Source organism: Morus notabilis, unplaced genomic scaffold (assembly GCF_000414095.1).
Source record: "Morus notabilis unplaced genomic scaffold, ASM41409v2 Scaffold1861, whole genome shotgun sequence".
Lineage (NCBI taxonomy): Eukaryota > Viridiplantae > Streptophyta > Magnoliopsida > Rosales > Moraceae > Morus > Morus notabilis.
Window position 1 is genome coordinate 167,974 of NW_010362736.1, and position 14,936 is coordinate 182,909.

The 14,936-nt window shown below is 36.0% G+C and overlaps 3 protein-coding genes across 5 annotated transcripts; all 3 read right to left on the reverse strand.

Moving 5' to 3' along the window:
• Positions 1 to 556: 556 nt before the first annotated feature.
• Positions 557 to 2,089, reverse strand: LOC21391190 (universal stress protein PHOS32). The gene is made up of 3 exons (XM_010102762.2): positions 1,837 to 2,089; positions 1,455 to 1,683; positions 557 to 855 (listed from the first exon to the last, which is right to left on the reverse strand). The coding sequence occupies exons 1-3, from the start codon at positions 2,009 to 2,011 to the stop codon at positions 759 to 761; spliced, it is 501 nt and encodes a 166-aa protein (XP_010101064.1). The 5' UTR covers positions 2,012 to 2,089; the 3' UTR covers positions 557 to 758.
• Positions 2,090 to 3,114: 1,025 nt separating this feature from the next.
• On the reverse strand, positions 3,115 to 10,074 carry LOC21391191 (pre-mRNA splicing factor SR-like 1). 3 transcript variants are annotated; one of them, XM_024168614.1, is made up of 5 exons: positions 9,792 to 10,074; positions 8,909 to 9,297; positions 6,094 to 6,174; positions 5,133 to 5,204; positions 3,115 to 4,365 (listed from the first exon to the last, which is right to left on the reverse strand). In XM_024168614.1, the coding sequence occupies exons 2-5, from the start codon at positions 9,194 to 9,196 to the stop codon at positions 3,451 to 3,453; spliced, it is 1,356 nt and encodes a 451-aa protein (XP_024024382.1). In that variant the 5' UTR covers positions 9,197 to 9,297; positions 9,792 to 10,074; the 3' UTR covers positions 3,115 to 3,450. The 3 variants fall into 3 exon arrangements, with proteins under 3 accessions (XP_024024382.1, XP_024024383.1, XP_024024384.1); XM_024168616.1 differs by lacking the exon at positions 3,115 to 4,365 and adding an exon at positions 4,662 to 4,760; XM_024168615.1 differs by lacking the exons at positions 8,909 to 9,297; positions 9,792 to 10,074 and adding an exon at positions 6,609 to 6,686.
• A 1,007-nt stretch (positions 10,075 to 11,081) lies between these two features.
• On the reverse strand, positions 11,082 to 14,695 carry LOC21391195 (protein TPX2). Its single transcript, XM_010102767.2, has 11 exons — positions 14,663 to 14,695; positions 14,474 to 14,533; positions 13,061 to 13,105; positions 12,852 to 12,950; positions 12,651 to 12,710; positions 12,367 to 12,461; positions 12,100 to 12,240; positions 11,810 to 11,897; positions 11,634 to 11,693; positions 11,351 to 11,445; positions 11,082 to 11,226 (listed from the first exon to the last, which is right to left on the reverse strand). Exons 1-11 carry the CDS (start codon positions 14,693 to 14,695, stop codon positions 11,082 to 11,084), a joined length of 921 nt encoding a protein of 306 aa, XP_010101069.2.
• Between the last annotated feature and the right edge of the window lie 241 nt (positions 14,696 to 14,936).

Here is a 14,936-nt window from a genome sequence, read left to right on the forward strand (position 1 = left end):
ATAAGAGGAATTATACCTCCAATCCCCAATATACTTTAAATTCCCCCGGTTTGAGAGGAAAAAGGACACACTTATTCTTGAATACAATTTGCCTTGTAATTGTCTTCACTTTGTTCTTGTTATGTTTTTGAAGTTCTTTGTGTGCTTCAAGTATTCTGCCAATTTCCTTAACTAATTTATTTTTTCAATCCAAATAATCAATATAAGGATAGTGGATAAGTGTTGGACGAAACTTTGCCCGAACAGACACTATTTTTAAGCTACTGATTCATTGCTCATTATGATGGGACTGAGGTAATGCGTTTCACCTATCAACGTAAGTAGCCATAACTTAATGCATTACTAGTTACTCAAATTTTGCATTTAGGTAGATAGTTATGAAAAGTCTAAATTGAGGCTCTAAATCACACTTCCACTAAAAAAAGTAAAGCAAATCACATACCAAACTCCCTTTCGAATTTGATTAATTCATCTTATTATTACAATTATTTTACCTCAAGGAAAAAAAATGAAAGTAACACGAAATTACACCAAATCCAATTCGGCAGTACCCAATCAAAACACAGACTTCACTTAAGTAGTATATATAATTAATTATCACATCAAAATATAGCACAAATTAACAAACAACAAGACATCAAAGGAAAATTAGGTAAACAAATCTTCCATTTTCCAAATCATATGTACAAACAAACTTAATCCCCACATTTTTTTTTTCTGTAGGCGCACATGTACCAGAGGGATGAAGAAATAAGACTTTAGGATGATTTGGATGATCGCGTTGATCCCTTCACCACAGTGACTGGACAAGAAGCGTGTGTCACCACATAGTTACTCACACTGCCAAGTAAAACCCTGCAAATGTAATTGGGACAATTTTCTCATTAAATAATAATTCCTAACTTCAGAATGAAAAGGGAAAAAGAAATCCATTGTTGATTTTAAATTAATCTAATTTAATTATTAATTTTCAAAGGTGTGAAGGAATGAGGTTAAAAACATCTAGAGCACTATTCTTTGGATGGACAAATTTGACTAGAACAGAATTTGGAGGATGAAATGAAAAATTCCCTCTTTTTTTGGCATATAAACAGATAAAGAGATTCCTCTGTTTACTTGTGGCAATTTAAAGAGTTTGGATGGACAAATTTTGCTTATTTACTTGTGGCAATTTAAGTTATTTCTCTGTTGCTTGATTGTCATAATAAAAGACATTTATATCTGCATATTAGACGGAATACAACAAAACTATTTTTCAAGAAAAGGAAATTTTAAAACGAAAATTACAAAATAGAGGAAAATAGAGATAGTATTCATCAAGTGTATGTTATCAATTAATATACAACGTGACTAGATTTTCTTGGATTATATCATATAATTGATACGTTGAGTAAAATTGTAAAGGAAATATATGGGTATGGTTGAATTAAATTAGCAATTATATTAGTAGTTACCTTTTGATGGGGCCCAAACCCCTACTCCCAAGAACAAGAGAATCTAGCTTGAGTTGTTTCACAGCATCCAACAGCTTCTCTCTTGGGTCTCCCCAATAAACCTTAGCCACCACCTTTGCCCCTTTTGTCCTTGAAACCGTATCGAGTATATCAATCACCTCCGGTTCATTACTAAGTCCGTACTGCTTTGAGAAGTTTATCTCTCTGAATTCTTCAAGAGGAATCAGAGCTAAAAACAAAAACAAAAAAAACACGTGAAAAAAATTGTTATCACGCTAAAAGAAAAGAGAATTTTATGATGTATTATATCAGAATCATTATCAAAACAAATATATATATATATATATATATGCTTAATATGGAAGTTATGAAAGAGACTTACGTGATCCAGTGTCCTGGAAGAGCTCCTTCCTAGTATGATCAGCTTCGGGGGGCTCAACGTGGATTAGCACGACGAGATCACCGCCGTCGATCAGATTATCAACCGCCCATCGGAGGGCTGCTTTGCTGGTTGCGGAGTAGTCCATCCCTATGCCAATGGTGCGCGCCTTCCCCATTATTTCTCTTCTCTGTTTGTTGTGTTTGTGCTTTTTGTGTTGTGGGGGCTGCGGTTTTGGAATGCTATTTATGCATTGCGTTGTCTGACTTTGGATTCTATAGAAGATGAAGTTTCTCGAATGCGCTAGCTCATGCATACTTAATTAGAAAGTTGTATGTGTAATATTCCACATAATATAAAAGTCTCATGACGAATATGTATGTGTGTAAATTATTGATAGGGAGATAAGGAGCAGACATTATGGAAGGAAATGGAAGGAAACACTTTATTCCTTGGTGATGGCAAGTTTGGTAAAAGTAATCAAAGTTTGGGCATCACGTCATACTTAATCAAAAATAGGAATATAAATGGACCAATAAACAAATTATATATGTGAGGTACAGACTTTTGTGTTGTTAAGAGCATACAACACATATAAAGTAGGCCATCATCAAAATCAATACACACACACATAACTAAAGAAATCTAATACACATTATAATAATTTACAACATAACTGTTTGAATATAAATCTGTGTAATTCTCATTTTTATTATTATTTTGAAAATCATCACCGATTTGTGTAAACACTAAACAAGTCGTGAGAAGCTAGCCTTATTAGAGTCCGAATATTTAGTCTTGCTTAATTTGTGATCAGCACTTATCTTTATCATTTAAGCCACACAAAAAAAAAAAAAAAGGGAACAACACAATAAAACTGTGGGAAAACTTGCACATACATAACATTGGCAAATTACTTTTGGCATTTTGAATGTCACATTGATTTACGTTTGTTTAGATTTCACTATACTTTGATTTACACGCTACTTTTGGTTTAGCCACATGGTAAATTTGTATTGCATATGGGGGGCAAAGCTAAACAAAAGTTAAAAGTTCAATAAGGCTAAACTTATTTAAATATTCACTAAATAAAATGAGATTCCACCATGGGAAGCCATTGAGCTCAACTATACGATTCAAGTCAAACGGCTTATAAAGTAGATGTAATTATGTTGTCTGGAAAATCGTGTCACAATATCTAACCCCGCGCAATATTTAAATCCCTACAATGGATAAACCCTTAATTATTTAAGGGAGAAATTTTAAACATGTCCTTCCAAATTTAGGCACTTGCTCAGCACAATCGGTCACTATAATCAAATATCCAATCTGAAGTTTATCCAGAAGTGTTTGGTGAAAATGAAATAATCAGCAACATTACAAGCATCCCAGATGCAAAGTACAAGCATGAGGTCACTAAATAAAAGTTATACTGAAAAAAATCTTTAGTATACATGCAGCAAATACATGTGTTCGTCCATTGATATCCATCTCTAATGTCTTTTTTTATGAAGACAACCACAATCAAGAAAGATTTTTTTCTACTTTCTTGATCCAAATGGAAAACTCTGGTCATCGCATCCGATAAAGGAAATTGCTCTGAGAAATTCTAATGAACTATTTCCAAGTAGAACCACCAAGTCTAATAACCTCTTCACCACCACTGCTTCTCGGAGCCCTGTCAGCGCCACCATCGCCTTTTTGAGTGGCTAAATCGCCATACAAGTCTCTAATCTTTGCTAGGTTGCTGGAAGCCGAAGTCTTCTCCTTGTTAGCATCCCTTGGTGGGCTCGAATTAGCTGCAATCCCAGCTTGCAAGCTTTGGCTCCTGCTCCTGCTTGGGCTCCGGCTTCGTCTAGGATAATCCCTGCTACCATGATGACTACTTCTCTCAAAGTCCCTTCGCCCTTCTCTCTCCGCATACCTAGACCCTCGATCATAATCATAACTCGATTCTCTATCCCGCTCACGTTCTCTGTCCCTGTCCCTGTCCCGTTCTCTGTCCCTGTCCCGTTCTCTGTCTCTGTCCCTGTAGTCTCGGCCCCTGTCTCTGTCTCTGTCCCTGTCCCTGTCTCGATCCCGCTCCTTTTCCCTGCGCCTTTCCCGTTCCCGGTCCCTGTCCCTTTCACGATCCCGATTCCTGTCCCTATCCCTGTCTCCATCCCGCTCTCTTTCTCTATCCCGCTCTGGATATTCCCTGTCAGAATATTCACGGCTCTGGCTGCGACGGCTTCGTAGATCATCACTGCTGGATCTGTCATGAGATGGTGGTGGTGGTGGTGGTGGTGGTAGATTACGACGTACAGGTGAGGAGTCTCTTGTTGATGCACGGTGAGGAGCACGTTGACCAAAAGAGACAGAAAGCGCAGCTTTCACTGACGGGGGACGACGGGCAGTATCGTCGGATCCATGTCGGGTGGAATCCCCTGTCACACCAGAATGCTTGGAAGGAAGCTTCATCTTCTCAAGATCAGCCACAATCTGGCGCATTACAGGAACAGGGATTCGCGGAAAGAGAGTATCAAAATAGTACTGTGACAGCAATAGCATGGTATAAATTCCTTTCAGACACCAAGGATCACAATAAAGTCATAAAGTCAACGAAAGAAAATCTATATACCGAAAGAAATCTATAAACATAAAAGCAAAGATACTTTTAAACCATGCAGATTGTAAGGGGGAAAAAAATCACTAAGGCATGGAGAACTACAAAAATCATTGAATAAACCATAGAATGCCTTTGGCAGTCAATCCTCTTGATAGTACGGTAGCAGCATCTAAAGGCAAAGAAGAGCCATGAAAAGGGGTCCTAATGTCACTAACCAAGTGTTTCATGTGAAGTTTTTCACTTGCCCTTCGAGGCACTGCATTGGTTTTGCGTCATATGATTATCACCCTATAAGGAGTTTTTCATTTTTCCCCCTTTGCTGAAACTTACAAAGAAGTTAATTAAATAATAATTCATATAGATTAAAGTAAAGAAACTAATAGAGGCTAAGTTCCCTACCATGTAAACGCGCCCAAAAGAAACGGATATAAAATTAAAATAAAAGAGAGATTTAAGACTTAAAGAAAAGGGGCAGCCATAATTATCAGCATAAAAGTCATGAGCAGTATATTTTTCCATCACAATCAGTTATCCTTCCACTCCCCTTTCATTTATCGACCTACCAGCCAAGGATTGCGTCAATTTCTACCCCTTTCTCCGTTGACTATTGACACCCCATCCAGAGATCTCTCTAAACAAACAAAGCCTAAGGCGGGCACCATAATATGTAGAATTTGAGATATCAACGAACCTGTCCAAGAAGCAGATCACGCACGTAAGCACCCATTGTGCTCATTCGTCCACTGGATCCTGGAGAGAATTCCTGAAGAACAATATTATTTCTAGACATCAATAGAGTTCCAGAGAAAACAATATCAAGTGCACGCGCACACACACATGCATGCATGCATAATATCATGAACATAAAGACACAAGTATTTGTATGTTCACCTATTTACTTGGAAAGGAAGGTCCAATATGCTAAAGTATATGAATGTAAATCACACATGATAAAGTGGGGATCTTCCTTACAATTTTTCACAAACAGTTAAAGTTTTGATAATAGCATCTACAGAGTTAGACTAATGACAATCAACAGTAGATGGGTAACAAGTAAATCAGAATCATAGTAATAAATGCACATAAAGGGAGTAAAATGTTCTGCTGTATTTTAGCGGATTTATGGAGTCAAGATGACAGATAAAGAGGGTATAAAATGTGCTCCTTAATATGACAGGTTCTAGATTCAGATTGTCTTAAAGCTTCATTGTATCATGCATTTTTAATGAAGACTAACAGTTGGAATGGTATAAATCAGTAACAGGTGTCTGATTTCACATGTGATAGAAAATTCTCTAAGTCCAGGCACATCTCCGGTATGGGCAGTTTAGGTTTGAGCAAAGCTCAAATTAAGCTTCTCTTCTTCAGTCCCTTAATCTTTTCATCCTAATCTGAAATCTCCAGATTAAAAAATATTTGAAATCTTCAGATAATTTGAAATTTCCACGACTTCTATTAGGGTCTTACTATCCCTATATATACGACAGTTGTGTTTCCTAACATGTCAATACTCAGTAGTAGGATTGAAACAAAAACCATTGATAACTTAAGACACTCTTATTTTTTCTTTTTTATTATTATTATTTTTTAATATGTTAACTCTAGAAGAATAAGAAGTAGCAGCTAACATATCCTTTAGCTTGAATACCTACCTCTTCATCTCTAACATATGGTTCAAACCAAGTCCACAGCGTCTTTGGGTCCGCAGCATATCTCAAATAGAGGAATCCAATCTGCAAAAAATATACAAAATAACACATAGATGCATCACATGCTTTGAATTAATAAATAAGTAAATAAAATAACAGCACCAAAAACGACAATGACAAACCAGCAATCCCTAATTAACAAGAATATACCAGTAAGCACCAACAAAATGGTCTACATGCGACTATGCAATTAATAAATACGAACCAGCAGGTCACTCCCGGCATATTACGATAATTGATTTTTTCAAGTTTCCAAGGGCAAAAATTGGGGGAAGCTTACGAACGTGAACAATGGTAAGAAGTGGTTTGAGTCTCCATGTAATATGCAGTTAAAAAAAAAAAAAGATCATGCATTGAAGCAGTGAAAAAGAAAAAGAAAATAGAAGAAACAAAAAAATGACAAAAAAGCTAGGATAGAAAAAGTCTCAGAAACTAAAAAGAACAAGGACACATCAAACCTTAGTCTTGGAGTATTATGTGAGACTGAACACGTCTCAGTAACTCAAAGAAACAAGAACAGTCCAAGCTTTGTTTGTAAAATCTGCTAAGCAAAGTAAGTGCAATGTCATGCGCATGATCTCTCCATAAAAGGGCATGAAAATTAGAATTAAGAACTTAACTAAACTTACAAGTTCTCCCATTAGTGGGATAAATAACCAAGCACTTCACTTCTTGGTCAGGAGATGATGCAGTTCTACTATTCAATAAAGCTATGTCCATAGAAAAAGAAAAATAAAAGAAATAGGCTCCATGGAAAGCGGCGACAATTAAGACATCAGAAGAAGTATGCTGTTTGTCAAGTTTGTAAATGTTAAATAGTAGTTCCAGCCAAAAAAAAAAAACACCTAAATAGTAGTTCAGCACTTCAATGCCCATGCAAGGAAATAACAAAAAAGAAAATAGAAGAAGAAATATCAACATGGACATAAAAACTTCTACATATTGTTCCTTGGTATGGGATAAAAAACAGGATTTTACCCCTATATCTCACATAACAATTCATGGCTCAGGCAGGAGTCAATCCCCAACCATGGGAAAGCCAAGGGACTTTACCAACTACAGTAGCAGGAATCTCCGTGAAATAAATATATTTGGGAAAAAATATATGTATCATGATAAGTGCACGTGATTAAAAACACGCCTTTTAAGTATATCCAGTGCAAACTTTTTTTTTTTTTTTTTTGACATAAACGCACATAAGCAGAACACACAAAACCCACAAGAAGATTGACCAGAAGGTCCATCAAGAGAACGTAACACCATGACCTATAAGTGGACTCTTAAATGACCCTATCCAGTGCAAATAAACACAACAATCAATTATCAGTCGCTCTTTCTTTTCCATTCATCAGTAAATTGATTATTGCCACATTTCACCTTTCCTAAGTCCTAGACTTCCAGGTAGTGCATGTTTTACTCAGGTGAGTTACCTATCACATGCTCTATGGTACTGAAGTGGCACCATGAATACTTCAGGTTGCGAAAACATATACAAATTATGATGCAAGAGCATATTTGAACTTGAGAGGCGGCTTACGTGGCCTGGGCCTCGAAGAAGTGCCTAGGCCCGTCTATTGGGTGCGCCCACAATTCATATGGGACTCCTCGAAGTAAGGGCCCAAACGAGTAGTACTTGGGGTGGATTCCTGAGTTTGGTCCTGGGTGATGTTTAAAGGATTTGATTGCGCTTTGGGAGGAATGGTTGCGTTAATCCTACATCAATTGGTATCAGAGCAGGAGGTCCTACGTTCAAGTCCCCATGGGTGCGCCCTAGAGGGGGCATTTTTCTAAGGAGGGAGAGATGCAGGAGCATATTTGAACTTGGGAGGCGGCCTACATGGCTTGGGCCTCAAAGAAGTGCATGGGCCCGTCTATTGGGTGCGCCCACAGATTCGTAAGGGACTCCTCGAAGTAAGGGCCCAAACAAGTAGTGCTTGGGGTGGATTTCCGAGTCTGGTCTTGGGTGATGTTTAAAGGCTTTGATTGCGCCTCTCCATCTGCAAACACATCTCCCCCTGTGTTCCATCGGTTACCTATCACCGAAGGTCGCACATCTGTTGTTGCGCCTTGGAGTGGCTGAGCAATGGATCCAGAGGCACATCTCTGACGTCCAGCTGCAGCCATGGTTTGGGTCGAACACGCCCCTCGATTTCTCGGTCCTCGCATCATGCTGAACCCATAGATCTCCAACTCGTTCAGGTAGATGGCGAGTGAAATCTCCCCTTCGATTCTGTCGGAGCTCTTGATCTGCCCAGAAGGCCTTCGCACCTCAATCATCATCGACAATACGGCAACTCGTTCCGCCATAGCCGGCCATCACACCCATGGGAAAGATCAGTGGCTCTGATACCACTTGACGTAGAGAGTCTAACAGGAAGAAGCCAAATCCATAGCAAAGGCCAAATCCCTGGCCGATGAAGGCAAATCACCAAAACCCAAAAAGAGGGACTGCAATTCTATTTTCAATGTTCCAAAAAAACTAAACTATTACAAATGAGTCTCTTAACTTATATAGACATTCCAAACGACACTAAACTTAAGATATAAAAACGACATCAAACGTATCATAAAGAAACGACAACAGATATGACTGCATCAAATTACCCATGAAAAAAGCACTAAAATGGAGCCATGACTATACAGAAAAAACTCCAGGACGAGATAATCACATTAGATAGCAATAACAAATCTTTCATAATTTCATAACTTACAAAAATAAATGCAACAAATTGGAAGATCCGACAGAAAGCTTACATACCGCTCTAATATACGGAGAATCAGTGTGCTTTAACAACCCGTGCATTTGCTTGACAGTCAGCTTCATAGTGAAAAACTTGTAGAGAAGGCAAAACGCGGTCGAGGGACCGCGGCAGTTCCCCGTCATCCATGGCTCCACATGGTCAACTTGATTATAGATTTCGTCAATCACCTCATGGTATGTCTTCAAGCGGTAAAGCTCTTTGAAGTAATCAGAAGACAGAATGTTCATACAAAGCACCTTCTCTAACAATGAGTCAATCGGTTTCCCACAAGTCTGTATCTCCATATTGTCTCATGAAAGTTCTATGACAACTATTAAGCAATTATTAACCACGCAACAATGCGCTTAAAGAATTAAGGCAGCCTCAACAAATCATAACCCCTTTCCTAGAACACAAAAGAACAAAAATGAAATTTAGAAATCACTAAAATTCAACAATAGAATCCAATACCAAGTAAAATAAATACACTTAAAGCAAGAAAAATAGGTAAAAGAAGCTAAATTGACTTCATTTATCTACTGATAAGCTAAGTCCTCGAAGTTTAGGAACCACTAACAATTCAACAAATAGAAGCAAATTATAAAAAAAAAAAGGAAAAAAAAAAAGAAAAGATAACCCAATAACAAAAAACTCATAAAAGCATGAAAATTTGGTAAAGAAGCAAAATTGACAAAGTGAATGAAGAAAACACTAAAGTACGAGTTAAATAGGGGAAAACTAGCAATGAATTGAGGGAAATAAGAGGAAATTCAAGACAGACATGGAAGAATTAAAGAAAAAACGAAGAAGAAATGAGGGAAGTAAGAGGAAGCAATAATCGAAAACCCTAGAAAGAAAAAGCAGAAAATTAAGAAGAGAAGAGGAGAGAGAAGATTTTACAGATTAGAAATGAGAAGAAATTGGGGCGGAATTTGGGCGCCTAGGGCTGCTGGGCTCAGCTCAGGCCGTCTTCGACGTCTTCCGTTTGCTCGGGTCGGCTGTTAGAAAGAGAAGACTCAGAAGAGAAACCTCTCCTCTTCGATTTCTCTTCTTTTTTTTTCTTTTTTTTTTTTTTACGGTTTTAATTTAACGCGATGATGATGATGCTTGTTTGGTTACGCGGATAGGATGCAATGAACCGCGTTTGCCATTTTTTCCAAACCAAAGGCAATGGCCGAGGTTTCTTTTTTTTTCTTTTCTTTTTTTTCGCATTTGTCTTTGAATTTGTAGGGCTTTGACAATTTTCGTCTTGAATTTTTAATTTTAATAATGTGACCCTAATTTGTAAAAGTGCTGAAATGTGTCCCATTTTATCGATTCTGTTTAAATTTTGTTATCATAGTTAGGAGATTGAGAGTTAAAGAATTAAGATATTTGTGTTATGGTTTAAATAAAGATGAAATTATTGTCGAACGTGTTTGTCACTAATTTAACATAATAGTAATTAAAATGGAGCACATTGTATCAGTTTTTCAAGTTACGATAATTTTACATGAACTTTCTCTATAAAAATAGATTACGGGTAGTCTCTTAATTTTTAGCTCTCAGATTTATATCAGAATCTGTTTATTCTGTATAATTTTTTTAATTTGATATGATTTTAATTAGATTTAACAGTTAAAAATTGAGACTATTAATAAGATAGATTACCAAAAAAAACTCCCTAATTTTACCACAAGAATTAAGTTTTGAATATGACAAGTCAACAAGCCTAGCAATAGTAAGACAAGGGCAAACTATGACAGAACAAATTAAGAAAAAATTCATTAGCAAAAAGAAAAAAAAAAAGAACGTGGAAATCTCGGAATCTCTTTTCAATTCTCATTCGTTCTTAAAAGCTATTAACCAAAAGTACAACAAGACAATTTATTTTTGACGTACAAAAGGCCCAAAAAAGGTCACTAGCTCCCCCAAAAAAGGGTTTAACTAAAGGATCACAAAGGCCGAAAAGGTCACTCTCTCTACTGGCTTTTCCTCAAGAAGCTGGATTAACTGACATATGTGGCAACTAAAAAGCCCTGTATATCACTCGAATCATTTGTATATGCATGACCACATAAGAAGTGGGAAATTATGGAGCATTGTACAGAATTAAAGCCCAAAAAAAAGAAATAAAAAGGAAAAAACATGAGGAGACTAGTTTCTTATAGAAGGGTAATTGGTTGTTGGCAAGAGCCAAATTTGTATATTTCACTTGTAAATGGCCTTGAGAGTGTGACGGCTCTGTTGGAAACTGTAGAGTTGGCTGTTAGGAATAATGCAGCTCGAGCACTTCCCGCTGCTCATCATGCTCATGAAACTTGGCTCTCTCGGAACTGTCAATGGCCTGTTTGATCTGCACATATACATATGCATATATACATACATATATATATATATATTTGAACAATATTAACAACTATATCAATTGAAATGGCTTTAACTTTTGTCACATAATTGTAAGTTTAATTAATTAGTACCTCTGTGGAAAGAAAGGTCTGTCAAAGAAAGGCATTAGTTGAGCTCTAGGAATCATCTCCTTTCTCAGCAGCCGGATCTCCTCCTCTTCTATCAACTGTTCCATCAATTACAATCCGTGTACATTATTTACCGCTGAAAGGACTGAATTGTCTTTTTACCAATGAAATTTTTTCAAATTTTGATGATAAAAATAATATTTACAGCGATATTGCTAGTAAAAAGTTTTTTTTCATTTTTTTTCCGTTGTGTAAGCATATAGTTCATATGTGTATATGTACAAACCTTCTGTAACCTCTCTTCTTGTTTTTTCTGTTGCTCTATGAGATACAGTTTTGTGGCTACCTGTATATGTACACTATATGTTACTAAAAGATCTTGGGAAATACGTACTTACATCTTTAAGCCACTAAAGAGTCCAGATTATATATGTAAATCATGAAAAATCAATGCTCATTTACCTCATAGTTGAAGATTGCCCGTTTGATGGCTCTTTGTTGGGTATGTAGTTTGATTTCCTGTGGCTTGGTATTTTCTTTTGCTGAAGGCCTTTGATAAGTCTATGTATATAAAGTAGTTGGACCAAAGTATAAATATTTAGGGAGAGAATATGGTATAATACTATAATAATTCAGTCTCGTTATTTATTCAAGGTTACATAAAAAGAAATAAAAAAGAAAAAACATGAAGAGACTAGTTTCTTATAGAAGGGTAATTGGTTGTTGGCAAGAGCCAAATTTGTATATTTCACTTGTAAATGGCCTTGAGAGTGTGACGGCTCTGTTGGAAACTGTAGAGTTGGCTGTTAGGAATAATGCAGCTCGAGCACTTCCCGCTGCTCATCATGCTCATGAAACTTGGCTCTCTCGGAACTGTCAATGGCCTGTTTGATCTGCACATATACATATGCATATATACATACATATATATATATATATATTTGAACAATATTAACAACTATATCAATTGAAATGGCTTTAACTTTTGTCACATAATTGTAAGTTTAATTAATTAGTACCTCTGTGGAAAGAAAGGTCTGTCAAAGAAAGGCATTAGTTGAGCTCTAGGAATCATCTCCTTTCTCAGCAGCCGGATCTCCTCCTCTTCTATCAACTGTTCCATCAATTACAATCCGTGTACATTATTTACCGCTGAAAGGACTGAATTGTCTTTTTACCAATGAAATTTTTTCAAATTTTGATGATAAAAATAATATTTACAGCGATATTGCTAGTAAAAAGTTTTTTTTTCATTTTTTTTCCGTTGTGTAAGCATATAGTTCATATGTGTATATGTACAAACCTTCTGTAACCTCTCTTCTTGTTTTTTCTGTTGCTCTATGAGATACAGTTTTGTGGCTACCTGTATATGTACACTATATGTTACTAAAAGATCTTGGGAAATACGTACTTACATCTTTAAGCCACTAAAGAGTCCAGATTATATATGTAAATCATGAAAAATTAATGCTATTAGAAAGATTTTTCTAATAAGCTCATTTACCTCATAGTTGAAGATTGCCCGTTTGATGGCTCTTTGTTGGGTATGTAGTTTGATTTCCTGTGGCTTGGTATTTTCTTTTGCTGAAGGCCTTTGATAAGTCTATGTATATAAAGTAGTTGGACCAAAGTATAAATATTTAGGGAGAGAATATGGTATAATACTATAATAATTCAGTCTCGTTATTTATTCAAGGTTACATTTATACGTACTTTAACTTTGTCATAATTTCGTTCTTTGTACACTTCATCTTTTGCCTGATAAAAAAGCCACGAATCATTATGATAAAAAGTGGACCTTCAAAGTATGCATGCATACAAAGAGAATATGTTTATTGTTTAAAGAGTAATATATATATATATATATATATATTTATATAACTGCCTATTACGTGAATTTGAAGAGCCATATTTGAAAGCGGAGAAGGTTTCTAAGGAATATCCCAACAAACCATGCTCTATTTTAAGAGGATAAGAAAGAAAAAAGATATATATTGCTTTTGTCTTACTTTGTCCCCACCAGCACTTACCGTGGCTAGCGCATGTGCACTAGCACAAGCTAATTGGATTTATATTAATGTGTGCCCACTCTCTAGTCTCAGACGCGCCCACCCTTTGGCCAGTCAAAGCACGCGCAACTTTTTTAAGCTATATTAACAGGCTTTTAACTCTAGTACTTGTAAATCACCAAAAAAACAAAAAAAAAGCCTCTAGTACTAGTAAAAGGGAAAAATGTAGACCATAATGAGAACCTTGAAGATATGTGCACATAACACTGCCCTCATAATTATGACCAACGCACAAGGATATGGATTTTGATCCAATAATCTCACTCCACCTCAGTAATATCAAGTGTAAAAGGCATAATATATATATATATATGGAAAACGACATTCCCCCAACTTATATATATTGTTAATTATTTATCTTGAAAATAAAGTATACCAAATTGGAAGTATGTGAACTGATGGCAACTCAAATATTTTTAAAATGTATTCAAAGACAAGCCCAATCATTTCAATTTTTTCAATTTGTTTGTTTCTTTTATGACAAGGATAAAAATATAATGATCAGTCAAAAGTAAACAAAAATATTGCACACATGCCGTTAGTAAATATATAAATATTAGTTATATAGAGGTGCTGCATAGTACGAACTTCTCAAGCTGATTTTCTTTGGACAGCCGCGTTAAGGATATAGATTATTGTTTCAAATCATCAAATAATTCTGATCACAAGCACATTAATATTATTCGTGATAAGAAAAATGTTGAGAAATGAAACTTACTAATTGATAGGAATAATTAGTAGAGAAGTAGTTTTTAAAAACAAGAGAGAAGGCAAGACTTCCATGCAGATGTGAGAAGGAGAGATAAGAGAAAGTAGACTCCAGATTAAGAAGATGGTTAATACGTTTGCCATACATTATTATTATTATTATTATTATTTTATTTTTGCCAACAAAAAACACTGCAGCAGAAAAGATTGAACTGTAATTTAAACCCGCGAAACAAACAAGCTCAAGTAGCGAGATCTAGCCAGTGGCAGAGTAACAAAGCTCCACGAAAACGGTTAACTGGATTGAGATGATGGTTTTTCAATGTTAATGAACTATGATATCTCTCACCATTCCTCTCTCGCTGGAGCTCCATGAAGCTGAAGACAGTGAAGCACTCCTCACAAACTTCTCAATCATTAAGCAAAAGAAAGCAAAAAAAAGAAAATTATTAGACTCTGATCAGTACTACTCCAATTAATATATTAACACTGAAATATTCCACTAAACAAAAGAAACCAAGAATAATAAGCAATCAACCTTGAGAGAAGACTTGGCGTGTGACTTCTCCATGTTAATTATAACTTCACAAAACGCAAGTAAATTGCTTGTTTGTTGTTTGGATATGATTAAGTAATGGATGTGGATTAACAAAAACGAAGCAAAGGAGTATATATATAGGAGCGGGAAGAAGCAAGTAGCTAGTTAGTAGTACACTGGTGTTGAAGTTTGGAGATTGGTACTTGTCTTGAATGGCATTGTAATTTCTGTTGCTCCATCAGCACCAACAAACAATGCGCTCAAAATTTTTTTG

Coding starts and splice junctions, on each gene's coding strand:
- LOC21391190 (XM_010102762.2), bottom strand. CDS start 2,011: ATGGGGAAGGCGCGCACCATTGGCATAGGGATGGACTACTCCGCAACC. Junction 1,684..1,836: donor CTTCCAGGACACTGGATCAC/GTAAGTCTCTTT, acceptor TTTTGTTTTTAG/CTCTGATTCCTCTTGAAGAA. Junction 856..1,454: donor GGTTTGGGCCCCATCAAAAG/GTAACTACTAAT, acceptor TTACATTTGCAG/GGTTTTACTTGGCAGTGTGA.
- LOC21391191 (XM_024168614.1), bottom strand. CDS start 9,196: ATGGAGATACAGACTTGTGGGAAACCGATTGACTCATTGTTAGAGAAG. Junction 6,175..8,908: donor ATTCTCCGTATATTAGAGCG/GTATGTAAGCTT, acceptor TATTTTTTGCAG/ATTGGATTCCTCTATTTGAG. Junction 5,205..6,093: donor CATATGTTAGAGATGAAGAG/GTAGGTATTCAA, acceptor ATTGTTCTTCAG/GAATTCTCTCCAGGATCCAG.
- LOC21391195 (XM_010102767.2), bottom strand. CDS start 14,695: ATGGAGAAGTCACACGCCAAGTCTTCTCTCAAG. Junction 12,951..13,060: donor GAAATTATGACAAAGTTAAA/GTACGTATAAAT, acceptor TTATATACATAG/ACTTATCAAAGGCCTTCAGC. Junction 11,227..11,350: donor AGACCTTTCTTTCCACAGAG/GTACTAATTAAT, acceptor GTATATGTGCAG/ATCAAACAGGCCATTGACAG.